This window comes from Cuculus canorus, chromosome 8 (assembly GCF_017976375.1).
Source record: "Cuculus canorus isolate bCucCan1 chromosome 8, bCucCan1.pri, whole genome shotgun sequence".
In the NCBI taxonomy this organism is placed as follows: domain Eukaryota; kingdom Metazoa; phylum Chordata; class Aves; order Cuculiformes; family Cuculidae; genus Cuculus; species Cuculus canorus.
In genome coordinates this window covers 10,808,256-10,829,929 of record NC_071408.1, presented here as the reverse complement: position 1 = coordinate 10,829,929, position 21,674 = coordinate 10,808,256, and the positions used below count along the sequence as shown (strand labels likewise).

General features: G+C 36.3%; 1 protein-coding gene across 6 annotated transcripts in view; it reads right to left on the bottom strand.

The window, feature by feature from the left end:
• The window catches only part of DENND1B (DENN domain containing 1B), a 162,019-nt gene that overhangs the window by 65,861 nt on the left and 74,484 nt on the right, over positions 1–21,674 (bottom strand). For 4 of the 6 annotated variants that reach the window (XM_054072747.1, XM_054072748.1, XM_054072749.1 and 1 more), the window contains exons 6-10: positions 18,072–18,141; positions 16,090–16,170; positions 13,696–13,755; positions 11,821–11,874; positions 9,609–9,719 (exon numbers count right to left, since the gene is read on the bottom strand). In XM_054072747.1, coding sequence (XP_053928722.1) covers positions 9,609–9,719; positions 11,821–11,874; positions 13,696–13,755; positions 16,090–16,170; positions 18,072–18,141 — 376 coding nt within the window. The remainder of the gene's footprint in view (positions 1–9,608; positions 9,720–11,820; positions 11,875–13,695; positions 13,756–16,089; positions 16,171–18,071; positions 18,142–21,674) is intronic. The other 2 variants (XM_054072745.1, XM_054072746.1) reach the window with 1 other exon arrangement.

The following is a 21,674-nucleotide window of genomic DNA, read 5'->3' as shown; positions in this document are numbered from 1 at the left end:
GCAAGGAAAGTATGTGGTGTTTTCTCCAGATTTTTTTAGTGAGTCTGGTACAATAATTTTATCCTGAAAAAAAAAAATGCTGGAACTACGTGCCTGGTGATAATACAGTCTCTGCAAATAGTGGGAGACCATATTACAAAGTTTGTAAGCAAAATTCATTTTTGGGTGATAGTAAATTGATTGCTACCAAATCCCTGCAATACTGACATAATGCACAAATTCTACAGAATGTTGAGTTACCTTCTAGCTTACAGCAATAAGCAGCCACTTGGGAAGACTGTTGTTAAAAATCTACGCACTGCTGAACAGGAACAGTCAGGAAAAGTTTTAGTTTGAGACTTGATCAAAGCAGGTTAACCTGCTCCTGGGAAAATGAAGAGTACAGCTCCTCCCTGCCCCTCACATGGATGCAGTAACTGTGCATCTTCTGTGCAGGCTTCTGTCAACGCAGCTTCCTACTCTGGGTTTCAGAGGAACTGGCTCCTTTTTCTTTTCCTTTTTTTTTTTTTTTTTCCTCTTCTCTAATTTTAGTTTTTGCTATAACACTGCAATTGTCTAGAGCCATTCTTCTTTGGCTGAAAGACTCTGCAGACTCACACATTACACTTATTTGATACCTATTATTCATATAATTTCAATGAGTAGCAGGAAAATAATTATTCTGTCTCCTGCACAAAATTTATCTGGCAGTTATTTTCTATCTATACAAACTATTTCTTCGGAGCCTTTTCTATAGACAACCAAAGGTAAAAAGAGAGGCAGAGCATAGGTGACAAGACACAATGCAATGCACAAACTAGAAACACAGAAGCTGATGAGCAGATTCTTGTCAGAAAGCCAAAAACAGCAAGAGAAGTTAGAAAAAATGCTAAAGTAAAATTAACCTGTGATACCATACAACCTTTCAAAATCTACTGCAAGCAACTAAAGAACTACTGTGATAAAACCATTCCGTGAAAAACTTTCAAACACTGTCAATCTCTGTCAACACCATGTCCAGAAATGTGTACTGGTGTGCTCTCTCCCTCCTCCCTCACAGCCCCGTTGGGCCAAGGAACTGCTTCCCTCCCACTGCCTCGACCACACATATGTTGGAAGATGCCGAAGATTGTTAGTAATCTCATTTACTTACTAATACCTATAGCAATAAATTGTAGGGGATGACTCATATTTTCTATCACAATTCCAGCAGCTACCATAAACCCAGATGAATCCTTAATACTGTTACTCCAAAACTCCCAGTTCACGAGAATTACTGAGAAACTATTCTCTGCTTCCTGAAAGGGGGACAGTCATACAAGTGAAAGGGAGCCTCTTCTCTACATTCTTATAACTCTCAAGACTACTAGGTTTGTTGGAGGGCATCCACATCTCAGTGGTGTTTGACTGGGAATTAAATCAGGCCCCGAACCTGTAAGAGACAATTTAACAGCTGCTAAGACCGACCTTCCCACCCATTTTCTGAATGGTAGGGGGAAGACTGCTGGGGAGTAAGAGTAGGAAGGGAGCCCTTGCTTTTGCATAAATCCCTTCCCAGACCTAAAGAATAAACAGTCAGACTAAATCATAAACTTAGTCCATTCTGCTGACATTGGTGAGAGGTCAGCAGTCACTAACAGAAATTAATTTAGCGACAAAAGAGTTGTTATTCTGTTTACAACAGAATATACTGTCCAAGCCATGATATCCAAAGCCGCTTCTTATGCATTCTTCAACTCAGCTCCTGGCTGATCGTTTCCCATCTGCCATCTCTAAAATCTTTAAGAAGAAAAAGAGGGAGGATCTTAAATGAGCCATAATGCATTTTCCTCCTGCTGGCAAGATGAGTCTCCCAGCTCTCCTCTCTCACAGAAGACAAAGAGGGGAAGGGAAATATATTTCCAGCCCACAGAGGAAAATTTAAATTTTTTCCATTGTGAAACTTAAATGTGTAAAAGAAAACACTAATACAAAAAACCTTGTTGTCTCCTGGGGTTTGGGTTTTTTTTTTTAGTATTATTTGCTTCCTTTTACCGTTATTACTTAGAGTAGGAAAGGCAAGAGAAGAGTGTTATTCATGAATTTGACAACACTTCATATACAATCAATTTCATTCTTCTCTTGCAAGTCTTGATTCACAAAGCAGCATTATGGCATCATTCTTGTGCATTCATTTGGAAAGGAAAAGAAAAGACTGCAGACACTGCTCCTTGCCTGTGGCTTCAGGAGTGACATGTTTCCCTATAATGGAAGCTGAGCAGAAAATAAAATTGAAGTGGTAGTAGACAGGTGAGCGCTCAAGGAGCAGTACCACTGCATACTGTGCCTACACTGAGGACCTACACATACTTTCATAGATAATAGCTATAACAAAGTAGGTGCGGATGGTATAGAAGAAGCCACATAACTTGATTCAGGTACTCAATTTCATCAAAGGCTTTTTAGTATTTTTCCATAGGTTGAAAATGAGAACTTCTGGATGGTTAGTCATCAGTTTTTATCTCTAACATGTTACACATTAGGTTAACCTAATAGGTCTGTTCTGCTATTCGTTTATCCTATAATAAACTAATTATGCTTATTTATATCATCTGTTCAATAATTTCAGTTTTCTCATGTTTCTCCATTATATTTCTGTACTTTTTTGATAATTTTATTCTTATTTTGACACTCATGTATTCCCGAATGTCTCTATCACTTCATCTCTCACAAAAAAACACAGAAAACCAAATATACACATCTTTTTGTCCCTTTTACTGACCACCTCCTGACTTCCCCTTTCCTCTCTCCTTTATTTTATGACCTGTATCCATTAAGGAAGAGCTACTTTCCCATAAAACAAGAAAGTTCTGCATTCATTTCTCACTTCAGAAAGGGGAGGTTCCAGGAAAATAATTTTTACCAACATTTTCTGCCCCAGAGTAACTCCATGGTATGTTCTTCTGCCATAACACTAATTAACAAGCAGCAGGGAACGGCTTCCTTGCGAATAGCTGACAGACAACTTATTACTGCAAGCAAGAAGAGAGATAACTACTGACTATGTTATAATTCATCTCGTCATTGGTGAAATGGAAAAAAAAAAAGAATGATAAAATAGCAGTGACCATGAAAAGAGAGAAAACCTTGCCATAACAGCAGAGCAGAAAAGAGAGCCAGTATTACACTCACGCATCTTCACATCTCACATTTCACATAACCACCAGTGGGACATAGTTTGTGGGCAAGACAGTTCCGGTCAACAGAATACAGACTCTTTCACTTTCGGTTCTCATACAGCCCAACCACAAAGGACACTATTTAAAGGCTTCTCTTAGATGGCATATGCTCACAGCAGCACATGCACTGTCTCTACACAGCATTTTGTTCTGTCAGTTTTTACTGAACTGCCAAGGATTACAGAAATTGGAGAAAGAAACAACTTTCGCCCCACATTATTTTAATCTTGAATTTCTTCTTTTTTCTCAAAGTGCTACTAAGTGAAAAATTTGATTTTTAAGTGAATTTTTTAGATCTGCCTTTCTGTCTACATGCACTTTATTGTGGAGTATGGGTTTTATTCGTTTGTTTGAGGTTTGGTTGGTCATTTTCTTTACCGAAACCAGTGCTAAAATTTCTTCACATTTTACACAGATGGCAGGTAATAGCAATCTGTGACTTTTTATTTTCCCCGTCTCATTGAATGAAAAATAATTTTAATCATTTGCTGACAACACATTCAATTATTTCAGAAATTCTTTCACAATTCTCTCTCTTACTATTATACTGTGGCAATGAGACAACTAATCTAAACTTCAAGACTGGGAGAGCGTTCCAGGTCTGGCTGTGTATCCTAATCACATTTTGATTCCATGCTGACTTCCCACAGCTTCACTGTACGCTCCCTATGGGTGTTCCAAGGAGACCTCAAATGCACCTACAACACATACCTCTACTCAGTTTATCTTAGACTGATTATACCTGAACTATGAAAAATTAAATTATTAAACATCAATTCTTATCTACTCCCAGACCAAATGGTCTAATTGACCTAATATTCCAAAATGAATTCTAATCATGCTTCTAGGAGCTCAATGAGCATCAGCAGAATATCTGTTCTGCCCTGCAAGTTAATGATAAATTCACATCCATTTCTTGTTTTCCAAGCACTACATTTAGCTCTTGCACATTTCTGATGACTACATACTACAAAACAGGAATTTGAGATATAAATTAAATTTCAAATCTATAATTTTATGAATTATTGGAACATTATTATTTACAATGTATTTGCCATATACTCCATAAATACATTTTTAGATAAAACTGTGATTGCACTGCAGTACATAATTAAAATAAATTAGGTGTTATAGCTGGTTTACTCAGAACTGGGAGTATTATTCCAGCGTAACAGCGTAAGGACGTCACTAAGCTGTATGCCAGCTCCTAATGCCACTATTTCTCCACCGTGGAAGGCCTATATGGAACCAATTGTTTCACTGTCTTGGATTTAGTTTGCACAGAGAAGTAGCTCTATAAATGGCCAGCTTTGAACTCAGAACGTAAAAAAGCAAAAGAAGAGCTTTCTGTCTTTCCATGGTCCATGCTAATGCGCACTGTGCTCCAAAAGCACATCCCAGTGGCCGAGTCACAAAGGGCTGCTTGGCAGTTTTATTAACCATACCCATTAATCTCCAACATGTAAAGTACAGAGAGATTTAAGTGAAGTGAGAGAAATAGACAACCACTACAGCTGTTTTCTGATTCAGCTGATGATATTATCACCTTGGGACATAAGGATTTTGGAATAAACTCAAGAATCTCATATTTAGGGTCAGATGCAGAAGAAGCGAAGAGATTCATAAAGACAATGTGTTTAGAGTTAGGGGTGACTCACTTTCTCTGGCAGCTGGTATTTACATTCTCCAAGGAGTCTCTATGTTTTCTCAGAGTTCTGAGTGTTCACAGATAGTGTGTCTGTACCTGAACAAGACTAACATCGCAAGGAACATGAAGCCACTGCTCAGTCCAATCCACTATGATGGCCGGAGGCAACTGCTGAAAGCTCTCTTTGCATATAAGTAACAGTAAAAGTGATCCCAGAAATGTGTGTTTATGTGTAAATTTATATTCAGTGCTCCTTCTCTACAGAAAAAAAAAAAAAAAGTCTTTATCTTTTATTGACATATACATTTGTTTTTACAGTGATCACCAAAGAAACCTACAGCCAGTGCAAAGCAGAACTTTGTAACCACAGTGCTCTCAGACACATCAGACTGGTATTACCTGAAACAAATATTGGTCAAAATGGAGATAACGTTCAGACATTTGCTTTAAAGTGTACCATTCTTTCCACCTGCCAGCACAGGCCGCAGAAGACACACTCTAGTTAACATATTACTGACAGGATGATGAGAAATCTCCTGTCAGACACTGGCCAGCCGGGTGTTTGAGACAAAACGCACAGCCCCAGCTGACTAGTTAGGGAAAGACTGGTGAGGTACAATTACAGAGGCATATGACAAGCTTTCATGCTTGAGTGACTTGAGAACTGATGACATGGCTTTAAACAGTGATCCTTCCTACCTCCGGTCACAAAACAGCAATAAGTCAACTGATGCACTGTTGTAAAATCATGATTTATTCCTTTGCTTTGAATACATGAGAGTGCGGTATGATGTTCTGGTAGACTACCACAGCAGGTGCACTTGGGGCTGAAACATCCAGGGCCTGCCTCCAGCATGCATAAAATCAATGCTGCAGTTCAGCCTTCCTGGAAAAGCCATCCTCAGCACTTTAATAATTTATAGAAAGAATGAATTAAAAAAGTATTTTTCCTGAAACTCTTACAGCTCCATGCAACTGGTAAGAATACATGCAGATGTAGTGACGTGTGAGAAAATAGTGCTGTGCAAGAACATACAGCATGACATTTAAGAAAGGTCTTCCTTTTACAGTTGAAATGAAACAACTAACAGCCACCCCTGTGAACAGATCATTTGATTTATTCATCCTTTCATTTAATCCAAAGCCACATCATTTGTTTCTCTTTCAGAATTAACTGTTCAAAAGCCAGAAATGGTAATTTTTTCTACAAACAGATCTTACAGAGCATAATCCTCAGGCTAGCTGAATCAATCTCACACTTAACACTAAGACTGAAGCAAGCTGTGAGGTTGGCGATAATCACATTATTACAGTGGTTGGAAAGTCAAGCTAATAAAAGAATCAACAGTTAGGGCAAATAACAACCCAGAAGCTATGACAGAAAGGAGTGGTGGGAAGTTTCCACTTATATCTTGGTAGTAATTTGTAGGGCAAGTAGACAAAGATCTCCATTAAAGGAGTTTTTAAAGGGGATAAAACACTGAAAATCAATTTGAAGAAAGATGTAAAGAACACATAACAATAGCACAAATCAGAAGATGCACATAAAACAAAGTGTGCTTGCCTGAAATAAAATACAAGCTGGCAATACATCATCAGGATAAAATGGGACTTATTTTTTCTTAAAAAATTCTCTCAACAGCTTAAACACACAAGCTCCTCTTCTCTTTCTCCTTTTTTCCTCCAAGTAAACCTTCTTTTTAAATATAGAATAATCTTTCCTCCCCTTTTCCATACCAGGACTGACACTTTTACTACTTTTACTAGAGTACAATGAAAGCCTGGAATTCATAGGACAGAAATGCCAGACAAAGAATTCCTGTACATAAGTAAGTGCAGTTTTCCACTCCTGGCCCTCCACAAGAAGGGCAAAGAGAAAGTGAGCCAGGCCTTGAATTATGCCTTTTGTTATCAGTCACTGCCCTGAGATAGTGAACCGAAACAGCACTGATAACTCAAAGGTGACATTGCAACCCAGTCTTTATGAACTGACATAAACACTTGATACTCAGTTAACCCCAAAGGTAAGGCACAACTCCCTTAACAGAAAGTTGTACTTGAGAGCACTATTTTTGAACAAATAATCATTTAAAGCATCAAGCTGTAATTTAGGAATACTAAAACACACCCTTTACAACACAACGTACCAGTCTGCAGTGTTTTGTACACAACAGGAAAACAGCACAAAGCTAGCACATATCAACATTCACAAACACTCCATTTGTTTATTTGTATTATATTAAGCAATCCAACATTTTAAAGAATATCTTATGGCCAAAACCATATTTAATTATTCTCAGCAATTCAAACAAATTCTTACAGGAGATACTGAGAAGTGTTCCATTTGCTTTTTAAACTAAATTGCTCTGTAAAGAAGTAAGCCTCACATCAGTCCCATTCTGTTTAAGAGTCTAGCAGGTGGCAGTTCTCACTGAAGTTCCTGGTAGGCCAGTTCTACTTTTCTGTTTTATCTGAAATCACTATTGCAAGTGAAAATTAACCCAGCCCTATATCAAATGTGGATCTGATATGATGTAGTAGTAATGACCTACACAATGCCAGCCAACTGAAAAAATAACCAGAAGAAAATTAAAGTGATGTGTTGTCATTTTTTGGACTTGACCTGTGATCTATTGTTTACATTCACAGCTTGGGGATGTTCTTCAGGACATCCAAATGCCACTACAGAAGTCTGATATTGCTAACTATTCTTTCTCAGTAGAGTAATATAAATTATTTTCAAGTGACGGCACCATCAGTGCTCATCAAGATGATCAATACTTCATGAACAAGTTAGGAATAAACAACTGAATTTTGAGCAAAGTTAAAGTTTCTCACGACCAACGTATAAATATCTGCTGTTCTTTAATGATTTCCAAAGAGCTTGGAATTGGAACACAGAAATGATGTGGTCTAGATCAGCACAGTGTGATTGTGATACTGCCTCGTCTCATGTCATATCTTCCTGTCTCCTCTCTACTGCAGCAATAAAAAAGGTTTGACTGGGGCATCATTGGAGCCCAGGTTTTTCTGGATTTTTTTCTGGTTTTCTGTTCTGTTTCTTTCTCCCTCTTGGGGGAGGAGAAGTGGGGAGCGTTTTTAATTTTTATTGTTCTATTGAATATAGCAATCTGAGCCCCAGGCTGACAAACTGGAAAAAAAAATTTCAAATAAAAACTGCTGCATCATGAGAACTCCTACTAAGCCAGGTTCTTTGAAAGGGCTTTGCCTTCAAATTCTCTTCACCATTTGGGCAGTTTTATTACCATCCTGTAATGCTCAATCCTTCCCCTAGCCATTTTGGCAGGCAGGGGGAAGAAAAAAGTGTGATAGAATACAGAAATTACCTAAAAAGTTTGATGGGTAGAAATATGTCAAAGACTAGTACTTTGAAAATTGCTCATATTCATTCATTATTTATTTTCTAGTTTTCAGTTGTTCATGTGGCCTCTGCTTATAAAACACCGCTTCCTTTACTCTCTATTCATCATAGACTGATTTAACTACATATTCTGCAAATCACTAGTGACATGTTACCTTTTTGCATCCTCCTATCTGCAACAGCGGCTGCAAGTCCAAAGATTCAACATTGTGGAATTTAAAAATAAACAATGTGGCACTTACATAATTGCCACAACCATCTAAAATTGTAAAACTTATCAGCCTTTTATGGTGATTCAGAATCTATCTCTAATTTACTTTTGACTCAAAAGAATTTAAGAGATTTTATCCACTATTTATAATTCAAAATTTCTCACTCCTTATATACACACATATGTATCAGAAATGGCCACTTGCAAGTCTTTGAAAATATTAATTTTTAGTGCCATATTCAACCTTATACCTATGTATGGAATATAACTGTTTGTTTGGTAGTACGATTAGCAGTGTTCGGGAACATAAATTTCATTTTCCACCACAGAAAGCATATTAAACAGAATGTTTTGTGTGGTACTGATGGAGAAAAAAAAAAAAAGGTATTTTCAATTTAGCTTAACAAGCTAAATATTCTGCATAACAAATACACTCCGATGAAAGTTGGTTTAAAAAAGTGACAATCTGGCACTAATGCAAAATTAATCTTGGCATTACCTTCAAAATATGGAATATTTTAAAAGTCTCAAGATTCTGGGAAAAGTAAAACGAAGTAATGTCTGAATATTTAGGTATAGTTTCAAAATGAAACACAACATTCTCATTAAGAAGTCTAAGCAGACATAAGGAGAAAAAAATTAACACAGGCAGTAACCTAAAACCTTTTAAAAAATTGCTATTTGGAGTTGTACATTATTATCAGTCTGAACAGCTGCTCCATATCAGAGCTATTACAGTATACACTCCCAAACCACTCTAACAAAGATGAATCTACCTATTACCAGGTTAGGATAGCATCTATTATTATAGACCCTTGATTTCTTTCAAGTAGCTCCAATGGAATAAGCCACAAGTGAATAATAAAGATCTTATAATAGCCCTTAAGAATTCTTTTTAGGTTAGAAGGCACAGAAATGAACTCAGGAGAGTTAAAGAACTCTCATCTCCTGATAAGAAAAATAATTAACCTGACTTAATGTATCTGAGTAGGTCTTATATAAATCAGACTTTTGTACTTCAAGAGCCAGACTAAAACCACATATCAGAAAAGTATGTAGATATTGTCTTATAAGTACGCATGGAACATATCTAAAACCACAAAGGTCTGCAGGTCGTTTTGTGAAACGTTCAATACATTCTACTTAAAAGGAGATGAGTGAAGTACTTACAGTGCTTAGTTTGCTAGAGGTAATAATGATTCGTCTCTCGTGCAACATACTGGCATAAAGTTGCAGCATGTTGTTCACATCCACAGCAACAAAATATTCAGTGAGGTTTCTCTGTTTAAATAAATCAGATGTTAACAATATAGCAATAGTAGTAGTTAAGTGGAACATTTTACATATTACTTACAAAAAAATTTTGTCCTATTAGTAGAACGGGAAAAAAAAAACAACCCAAAACTATGAAAGAAACCCCTTTGCATTAAAATCTGGATGCTTCAAGAAAAATTGATTGGTTTTTAAAGCCAATGAAAAACTGACTTTGCCATAAGTTATTAGTATTTTTCTCATTTGATTATGTTTCTGAATTTAGATTTGCCTCTATTTTTTTCAAATTTGAAATCATATGAAATTGGTATTATACCTATAGCACCATATGCTACTAAGGTACCCATTACTTCCAACCCAGGAACAGATTCTTCCACCACCGCAATAACTGTTCTGTCATAGCTACAATAATAAAACTGTGCTATTTTACCAGGCTCTTCCAAAGTCAACACTTTTTATTCTATTTGAACTACAGCAAACCAGCTTGTTGAAAGACATCAAGCTTTTGCTTGAGCTGCACGTACCAGGACATCAAACCTCCAGCAGCAGTGGCAGAAGGTACTGGGTCCTTCCTGCAGTCACCCTTTTCACCTCTAATAATAACCCCACTATGGGCTTTAATGAAAGTAAAGTCACCAGCACCTCTCGTTTATAGTTCAAACAACATAGAAATGAGGGTAAAAAACCCAGAAAACAGTTGGGGTGGGGAGGGACCTCTTTGTTCCAGCTGAACTTAACAGTATCTCTGCACGGCACAGTGCCAGACATGCAAGTTCTGAATAAGCTAGGACAGCTACCAGCAAAAATGCCTGGGAAAACAGCAAATTTTTGTAAATATTAGAGAATACGTACAAAAATATACTAATACACTCCACAATACACAAAACATTTGCTTTCATATTCATAGTTGTATCTGCAACCAGAACTCTTACTCTTCTCACGAACAACATATTCCCAAATGTCAGTGTAGGAAGTCTTTCAATTGTATGCCCCAACCCAAGGATGGGAATTTGAACAGCGAACTGTTACCCTGCTTGGACATGGCCAACACATGGCAGCAAGATAATGCACCCCTAAGGAAACAGCAAGGGCACAACAAGTGGTGAAGGCTTCAGAGCAGGGTGACCCCTCCTGACTGCTGGCACCTCCTTGCGACTGGCTGCACCTCTCTGACTTATGGTCCTCTGCAGGGAGTGAGGTGAGAGGCAGAGCTTTGGTTCACCAGCTGCTGGTTTATCTCACAGCCTCCCCTCTCACCTGCAGCAGGGAGGGAGCCATTGGGGTGCCCTCCCATCCCTCCTCACCCATGGATCACCCCACCGGCTGCCAGCATTTCCTCACGCCTTCTGCATGGCATGTTACTGTGCTGTCCTGAAACCCCCAAGAGGTTCCCTTTCAGAAGGAAGTTATCATTTGGAAGTGTAAAACTGCACGTCTACACATCCTTATTCAATTCCAGATTGAAACGCAAGACTGGAAAGCAGAAGGTTTAGAAGCTCTTTTCTTAGAAGTTATCCAGCTAAACACATCATAGAGAATGTGATCTGAGATTTCACATTTGTGATCTACCCATAGCACCATCAAGGAATTGGCATGTGTAGAATGTGAGTCTTTATTTAAAAAACAGAAAAATTAATAATAATAATCACCACCATTCCCAGTGGTTACCACCCAAAGGTAAGCAAGTGTGGCATGTTTTCAGAAAGCCTGAAACAACACCTTCTTACCCAAAAAAAAATAACTGTATATCTTGATAACTGAATTTGCAGTTAGCAATACAGTGTTTAAAGGGCAGGTATTCAAATAACAAGAGGTGCAGAAGTAGAATATATTTTGCATGTATAACCCAAATAAATGCAAACAAGCCAAGAAATTATGAACAAAGAGTAGATATAGCAGTGGTCAAAAATATCCTGTTTATGCTTTAAAATGGATTAATGATGAATGCAACAATAACTGCTAGCTAAAGGTCGTAATAATAGACATCAACTATATTCTAAAAACAGTCTAGAAAAAAAAAATCTCCTATTGATAAAAGCAGAGTTCAGCCCTGCCCACAAAATGAGGTTGATACTCTCCTAAATATTTAAAAAGGAAACTGTATACTTACGCTTTCAGGGATTGTTGGCAATCCAGTTATATCAGGAGTAATGAAATACGAGTGCTAATCAATGGGGAAAAATAATTAATAATTTATGCACACAGAAACCAAAAATTCATTTTTTAAAAAAAATCTAGTATTTAGGATTTCCAACCCCATCTTTGTTCAAGCAAACAGTCATTTTTCCAATAGCATTCTTACCACTACTAGACAAAGAACTAAGCAGATCACAACACAAAATGACAAGCTCTGTTTCAGCACAGCACACAAACCGAGGGAGCAAAACGCTAGGCTGCAGTTTTGAAATAACACAGAAATTAAGCCACCTTTAAATGTTGTCACAAGCCTGAGAGCAGCACTGATTTACTTCAGCATTGATTTAAAAATGGCAACCATGAGCAAAATGTTAAAGGAAAAAATGTACATTTGGAATGGAAAAGGAAAAATCATTCACATCAGAAAAATGATTAGAATAGAAATATTATTACTTGATAAATAATTTTTCTCTTCTCTTTACAAACATCTTTAAAACAAAAATGTGCTAACAGAAATGCAAGGTCTTACAGCTTGAGATTCTACACTCATTCATGACAGATATTAGCAATTTTATGCATCTGAGTTTGAGGTCATTTAGGATGTAAATATAAATTGGATTAAACTAAAAACAGATGTAATTTAAATTATTCTCATTAATCCAGTACTTTTAGTAGTTATCACACATGGATTTAGCTCAGTAATTTTAAGGCATTTTTGCATATTAGTCTAAATCTTGAAGGACAAAAAACTTTAACTGTGTACTAGGTAAATGTGATAATTATTGACTTTGTAGCTTTTGTTTTTAATGCAATTTTGATGTTTTACATAGACTTGCTTTGGTTTTAGTGAATTTTTAAAATGTAATTAAACACAACACAAAGACACTGCTTTCAACTCAAACTGGAAAAAAATATACCAAAACATAAAGAAATCTCTAAGATATTATATGTGTCCTGTGTTCAGGCAAAAAAAACCATTTATACTACAATTAATTCTGCGTAGGAGACTTATTAAACCAGCTTGATACATTTAATAGAAAATATTCCCAAGAAATTAGGTCATTTGGCAATAGTTAAATATTCAAGAAAAAAATGGCTAAAAAAAAAAGGCATCTCGTAAACATCACAGCACTTGTAGGATAAATATCCCAGGTTATTGTTTTGCATCAGAGAAAAAGGCTAAGGGTTTTTTTCTAGTTAGGAAATATTCTGTTATTAATCGAATGCCTACATTCTTTAGAAGTACAGTAAGAACAGAAAATTATTTCCTCTATGTAATGAGGTCACAGAAATCAAAAGATTTCTGAGTAATGAATTTAATAACTTAGAGAAGTAATTATTTGTAATTAACAAAGTAATAATATTTCACTCATTAAACAGCAAAGGAAGTCAGAACTATGAGAAGCAAAGACCCATTACTGCAGTCATTACGAGTCATAAAGCAGCAAAAATAATGTGGTATGGAGTCCTTGCACATCTCCGTGAACTCCCTTAGGAAGATGTACAACCTTGGAAGACGTACTTAACTTAATAGTTGCTGTCCTATATAAAGTTTTCTCTAAAATGGACACTAGAAAATGCGAATTTTGTTCATCAGTTTAAGGGCCTGGCTTTGTTTGCAGTTTTTACAAAAGGATTATGACACGCACACACTCATAGCTCTGAAGTTAGATTGATTTAAACAGAATAGGTACATTAATATTAGACTGCTCCTTTAGGCTGAAGACAACAGCAGAATTTCCCAAAGGACAGGTATAAATAAGCCTGAAATCAAAAGAGATGTCCTATAGCAAGTAATTATTTCTTTAATTACAACAGGCTATAGACAGTCAGAGCCTTTTAAACTCACCGATACAAGACAAGGCTGTTTTTTCAAAACTTGCTCACTTGCAAAAATCATCTCTTGGTTCTTATGTAAGATGAGAGAAAGATTGAACAATTGACTTTTTAGTTTTCCAACATAAAGGCCAAATATTAATCTAATGGTTGCAATGTTCCTTGTTTGAAATATTGGTTGAAAATGTTTTATCCTTTGTATTCTTCCCCAATTTGAATTCCAACAAAAAAGGGGAGGGGGGGATGGACAGGGGAAATCACTGTTGTTAGCCCTCCATCTCACTTCTACAATGATTTCTCAGACTGTAGCTTCTTTTTAAGTCTATTAGTACTGGTGGTTCCAGTCCAACCTGCTCACAACACACAAGGAGCAACAAAGAGACACCAACATAAACAGCTAGGCCCACAAAGTCAGAGTTGAAAGTGGACATAAACTCTTCCTTGCTCCCGGCAGCAGTAAGAGCTGCAAAACCAGCGATGCCTGTAGACCCAACAAGCCCCCTGATTCAGGCTAACCTAGTCCTTTCCTGCTTTGCCCTGTGGGAACCCACAATATTTGCTCGACTCTACCCAAATCCAAGCACTTGGCAAGGCCTGCATTTAGATAAACACTGTTCAGCTAAAAAGATTACAAAACTCTTTGATATAAGCTGCCACTGGGAACAAAAGATAATTGAGAAAAGAATAAATTCAAAAGTCAGATAGTACTGAAAAAAACCCAGCAAGCACCAACTTTATTGCAAGCAATTTGTCACCCCAGTGTTGCCAACTGTATTCACTGCAACATCCATTTCCAGATTCATTACAACATTCATTTTGAGGTAGGCAAGTTATATGCAAGATGAAATGCAACATCGATAGCAACAGGCAGTATCGCATTGCAAAAAATAGAGGAAAAATATGTTTAAAACTTCTCTATGTCCTACTAAAACACATCAGGGACTTTATAAAGTATTGTAGGGTTGCCAAATTAGACTTGCTTATAACATTGCGATTAATGACAGCAAAATATTATTTGATATATAGAAGTAAGAGTACTATGAAATGAAAAATAACTTGAAAATGTTACTCTGACAATAGAAAAAAAAGAAAAAAAAACTAGCAACAGAAATAATTCAGACCACATCTTCAAAAAACAGTATGTTGTTCTCATGAAAAACAACACACAAGACTGGAAGGAATTCCACATATGGTGGATTGCTACTGCTCAAAGCAGTAAAATGTTATGTCTCTGAAAAAGGCATAACAAGGAATTTGAAAGACAACAAATTAAAATAAAACAAAGGCAGATTATGTTCAGCAGCAAGGGTGAGCAAATACTGGCACAGAAGTGGGGAAGTCTCCATTTCTGCATGCCTTTTAATAGGGTCGGATGCTTTTCTGGAGTCTGATTACTTTAGCTGAATTATTTGGCTCAATTCTAAAATCACTGAGTTAAAAGTAACAAGAAATGACACAAATAAGGTCAAGATAAATAATCTAATAATCTTTCAATATGTGCATCATGGAAGACCTTATAAAATCACTTCTTTCTGTGCCCTGAAAACTGTGATAGTTCAAACAAGAAACATTTTTTTTTCACACAGCTACTTATTATGGGTGCAGCAGTTGTAAAGATGCTGTGTCACAGCATCTGTCACAGAGGCAGTAGAGGCTCTGTAGCTTTACATTTCATATAGGCTCCACAAATTTATTTAAACATGACCATATGCTATTTGTGTTAAAAATCTCAGGAACTGTAACAGTGACCGACTCGCTGACCAACTCGTTTCTTTGCTATTTCTGCTGCAACACCACCTTGCCACCCTATCAGTGTCCAGCCCCACATCATGGAGAATCGGTGCACAAAAGTAGGGTAGGCACAGACACATTCTCCCACCTACATGTGCTGAAAGTTTCATGTAATGCAGCACACTTCTAAGATCCCTCCTCAGCATTTTTGCATGACCAAGCAAAACTAGGAAGAAAGGGGGAAGGAAGGTGGGAGAGAAGCCAGCTTACACAGCTTTCTGTCTAGTCCTGCAAGTCTACCTACTCAGATTAAGAGGCAATAAAAGAGTATTAGTCTTTCCCAATTAGCAGAAGAGGAAATCAAAAAAATCTATGTGAAACAGCTGGAAGCACAAAACCCCATAGTTCTAGCACTGCCAGATCCCACTGTAGTTTACTTTCTCATCCGCAGAGCTAAACTGAAATATCTGCTTCTTTGTGACTACAACTTTCCAAGGACAACATGAGACAGAGACAAACTATTCTGCACAATAAAAAAAAAAAAAAAAATTGTCCAAGCCAGTTAATGATGGGAAGCAATGCAAGTTTACTCCATACTAAACGTTCAGGTTTTTTTCTTTCAACTATACATTTTATAGTCAGTAATAGGAGAAGGAGGAATACAAAGCATACATACCACACTTAAACTGACTAAAGCATTCGCCTTTGGCACAGGATGGCTATACAATGACCTTAACAAATCATTTGAGTCATTTTCCTGTAGGGAATATTTTTAAAGGGTTGTTAATAATTGTATAAACACTGAATAATTACCATTTACTACACATCAAAGTATATTTTGATAAAGACATATATATTTGAAGAGAAAGACAATTGCAATTTGCAGTGAAGTATTTAGCACTACACATACTATTTAAATAGTAAGTATAAAATTCAGGCCAACTTTATATCTCAGAAAATGACTATATCTGCAAGTTAAGTCAACCTCTTGCATGTTTCCCTATATACTCCTTAAATGAACCATGTTATTTGCAACTGCAAGTAGTATTGCCATGTCTAGCTGGTCTGTGCATCTTCCACAAAGCAGGAAGCCATAACATTTAACTATTCAGAGTTTTACTAAATATGGCAACATACATAGCTATACTTCAGAAACAGTTCATCAGAGCACATAAAACAGTTACATAAAAAATACATGCAGCTACCAGATTTAACTAGGATCCCTCATCTTCATCTCTGAAGGAGAAATTCATTTGGTAAAGAGCTGTGGCTGGAATTATTTTTGGCCTATGGTTTTTGTTCATCAAAATTAAACTCATTTTCTTGTCAAATTAAAACAAAAAGTATCAGTGACAAGCCAGGGCCAGCTTTTAAACATATTGTTTGTTTACAGGAAGCTTTCATCTTTTCCTGCACGAGCGATGGTGTTACTGGGTCCCACAGCAGTAAACAAGACTTTAGTTCTAGCTGACAGTCCAAGATGAACAGGGTTTGGTCCAGGGAGGGAGCAGTGTCCCCTAACAGCCTCCTCAGCAACATATACAGCACTAGGCACTACAGCAAAAAATTTCCATACCCTAACAAAACTTTCAGACCCATTAAAACAGTTTTCTTGGCATAGAGGATAACAGACTTATAACCCAGCAACTTAAACTAGTTGCAGGAACAGCTGCAATGCCAGAACCAGTTATCAGTAAACAAAGGAGAAGACAACCCCACTCCTCTCAAATGCAACCTTTACAACACTTTACCATCACAGTGAAAGCAGGGCCAAACCCAAAGTCTCATTACATCATTTGTAAGACTCAAATTACTCCACACTTCGTTTAAACACAGCTAACACCCTGTATTTCATTTTACATTTTAATTTCTTCCCCCTGTATTTTCTTTGTACATAAAATACCATCATTTTCTGTAGTTCATTTACTATAATGCACAATAATTGCTTATTCTATAGTTCAGATATTCTTGAAATGCCAGGTTTTCCAGTCTACAGCATATGGCTGACTATTGATGCTTTTTTTTAATTACAATCTAGTACACTAACACAGTTAAAGCAGAAAGGTACAGCTTTAATGTTCTCCGTAAAGACAGATGCCAGTATTTCCTTTCCTGTGTAATTCTGGAATATGTCTAATTGCTCATGAATATGCAAACTAAACTATCATGATTCTTCACCAAATGCTGCAAGTAAATTTTGTCTTGCTAGTTGAGATGACAGAATTACGAGAGGTAGTTTTTAGTTAATACGAAGGGTGAAACAGCATATCATATTTTATGCAGTTCTGAAAAGAAGTGTTTGTAACTGATAATCAGATAGTTCCACAGATCTACAGTTTACAATCAATACATCATACAGATCTCCAGTGATGTGACACGCTGCTCACACTTCATCCAGGACTTGTTTATGCTCAGGCTGACACTTCATAAAGGTATATTCCCAGCAGCTTTTTAAGATTAATGTGGAATTCAAGTGACAGTGGTGGCTGCACCTTCAGATTCTTTGAATTTCAATATGATGAATGTAAAAAATTGCTTCTAAGTTATTCCAGAATTTTAAACTTTTAAACAGTATAGAATTATTTCTTAGTAATTCATATGGTGACTATTATTTGAAGGAAATTTTTTTACACAAAGAAACAGAGTATCTAAAATTACCTGTTCTTTAGCCAAATAATCTGCCAAGGTATTCAGGAGCTTGTAGTATACCTCAAACCATGGTAGGTAACTAAAACAGGAGAGAAAAACGCACTTTAATAAAATGTCGATTTTTTTTTCCAGTGCTTACAAAATACTATTACAATCTGATTTACACATTTTCATAATATTTCTACACATACACAAAATGTATATAAAACTTTTCCCCACAAATTTAACGGTACATCACTGACAGACAGTAGCAAAGCTGCATTATTTTACACTGGACATCTGCTTGTAGTTTCATAATATTTTCACTTCTCTATATTCTAAAGTCACCAAAAAGTCATTTTAAACATTGCCAAATCACATTCTCAATATCTTTAATTGTTAAGGCTTTCAGCAGTTACATTATTTGCAGTTTTGAAATTCTAGTTCCTGGTGTACCTCATGGACTGCCGGAACTGCTGCTCCCCTGAAGAATGAAAAACAATTTTATCTGGGCAGATCAGGTACCCTGTATTTGACACATGCTCCAATGTTACGTGAAGTATAAATATCACATTATATGTAAGAATATTAGTTTCCTTATATAGTTATTGCTGCAGATAGACTGAACTTCCAAAAACAAGAGAGCATTCACCAGTATTGTAAATACACAGCACATGAATACATGAATGTTTAAGGGACTTCTAACACAAGTCTGCAGCCTGTATGCATGCAAAACTCTCAGTATTGAAAGTAAATGGAATTCTGTAAACAGAATCCAAGATAAGTAAGACATAACTCAAGAGCAGGAGAAAAGAAACTCAAACACAGTGCCACCAGTTCCATTTTTACGGAAAGGTTATGTTTTCTATGTAACACCTCTGTTCTCAGTACACAGCTGGCAAGGCTTTAGAAACAGATCCCAGTTCTTAGAGCAAAGAAAGAGCGCAGCAGAAATCCAAACACAGTTATAGTTATGCATTTTCTAGCAATCTTACTTTGCTATCCTTATAAATGCTCAACTGCTGTTTTTTCATAAAAATCAAACAAACTGACAAACAAAACCATCATGACTTTACTCTTGTCAAGCCAAAGGGATACAGAGGCAATGATTTCTTTTAGAGCCACTGTATTAATGTCTTTATCACACGTTACCATACACTGTACTGACTACTAATCTAAACTAAATCAACCTCTTAACACTTACAGACATTTTAATGCTTGGTATTGATGACAGCAGTTAAGGTGTGACCTTATTGCATTTGCTTTTCAATATATTCTCATCCAACCATAAAATTTACTTCACTGCACCTGTGTAAGGCCATTCACTGCTTACAGGCATAAACCCTGCACACCCCTGGAGAACACTCACCAGAACAGCACCTGAAATATCTGATCTTTTAGTTTTCTTTCACCTAGGACTCCTGTTGTATTATCTTCTGAAAGCATGTTAACCTGGTTTTACATGTCACTGAAACACAGTGTAGACAGGCAAACAAAATTGTTCACCACAGCATACAGAGTATCTGCAAATGTCTGAGCTAACGAAACGTTTCACCAGCCTAGAATTACAGGAGTGACACCATCCTAGTGTTTTGTCCATGTCAAGGTACAATGTAGGTATAAATCACAAAGTACTTTTGTAACACTGGACACACAAATGGGTCACATTATCTAAAAGGTTTCCACCTCTGCACTAATAGTGTACATCACCCCAGCTTACTGTGCGTTAGAATGCTCTAAAATCCTATCTGATCGATCATTTTTCATAATGAGCGTTTATGAACAGCATGCTATAAAAAGAAATGCTCCTACTTCAATAAAATATTAACCGTATTTCTTTCTTGTTTCTATGATCTCAGCTCCCCTCTTACTGTGAAAAGAAAAAATTAAATGAAATTTTTAAGTCTATGGATAAAAAGGTCAAATTCATTATTTGAAATTAATGAACCCTAGCATAAAGCCAAGGGAGATTTTGCTTTCATATGGCAAGGCATGCTGACCAGAGAACTCCTACAAGAATTTCCTCCTTTAGCAAAACCAGGCTGATGACACACTTCCATGTCCACATGTAACAAAACAGCAAAGAAAAACATTGTAAAAACAGGCGAACACAGTTCTAAAATGCCAGTTCAGACCTGAAAGGCTGGAAAAAGAACTGCTTTAAGCCTTAAAACCACAGACACGAGGTTAACATAATTTCAACATGCCTCTCAAACCTGAAAAATTAAGAAAATTAAACAAGTGCTCCATTACATTCTATGGCATGAGACCAAAGCCCATCAGGACCTGCCCTCTGCTTCTATCCACATCATCTTCAGTTCTTCAAAAGCATGGTTTACCTGCAAATTTTTTTTCCAGTATTTTAATTATACTGTTTTTACTACAACATAACACTACAAAGATCCATTGTAAAGCAAAAAAGTTTCCTTTATATTTTTCTTTATGCATTTGCTAATTGCTATTATTTCAGTATAATAAAGAATTGCTACATTTGTTGTTTACATAAACAGTAGAGTGCATTTGTGTGTGTGTGTACACAATGCATCTCTCTGCATTCAAAGCAAACAGAAAACCAGGTTGTGTTTGTTCATAATAAAGGCAGCTATGAGTTAGATATGAGTTTAGATTCTCAATTCAGAGAAATACAAGCTCTTTTTACTTTGTAACATCCTCAAGCCTTTCAAGCAAAAATTTTGTTCTATCACTGGCTGATTTTGCAAGCTTTTGTGTTAATAATCCCATTAATTTATTTGCAATAGTCAGGTAAATAGATTTATCCACAAATGAGCATTCCCTTGATATATGCTTTACATCTTTACCCAGTACATCTTATTCCGTAAAGCATTTTACGTGGCAGTTATGTATGATATTGCTAAAACCCAAAAGCATTACAGTTAGAAGAATCTTTTTAGCTGGTCGTGTTAGCAGATCTTCCAAAATTTTTAAATCTTTGGTTAGCACAGAAGAACTAGTCTTTGTATAGAAAAGTCATCCAGCACACAAACATCCATCAATATCTGTTAAGTTGGTTAAGAGGTTTTTTTTTTTCAAGTCAGTACAGTACTCTTTGCAAAAAAAAAATTTTTAAATGGCTGGATTTAACAGACCAGACCTGATCTATATTACTCCCAAATAAAAACTGTCACACTGATATGTAACCTTAACAGCGAATAAAATAAAAATTAAAGTGCATTACCTTACCTTCCTATGTGTATTCATAAAATTATTTATGACCAGTGCATTTCGTAATTAATTAGCCACCTTACCATAACATCAAAAGGTTATCAAAGAAGCCCCTTGGCAGTAAATAAAATAAGAAGAAAAACAGGGCTTTATTTTTCGGTTCCAAGACATTTAGAAGCCTAAACTTCAAACAAAAATAATTTAGGTTTTAAATTATGAAACCATCGTTGGTTTCTTGTTTATTTTTAAACATACAGACTGGCTTTGTATTCTGCATGTTACAATAAGTAATTGTTTGAGAAACAAACATACAAGACAAACATACAACAACCTCCAACAACGTACAACAATTGTACTCTACAGTTGTCAAAACATTTTTCTCGTAATAAAGAAAAACATCAAAACATACGCAATATTGTTTTAATAGATGTGTATTCCCTGGTTGAGGAT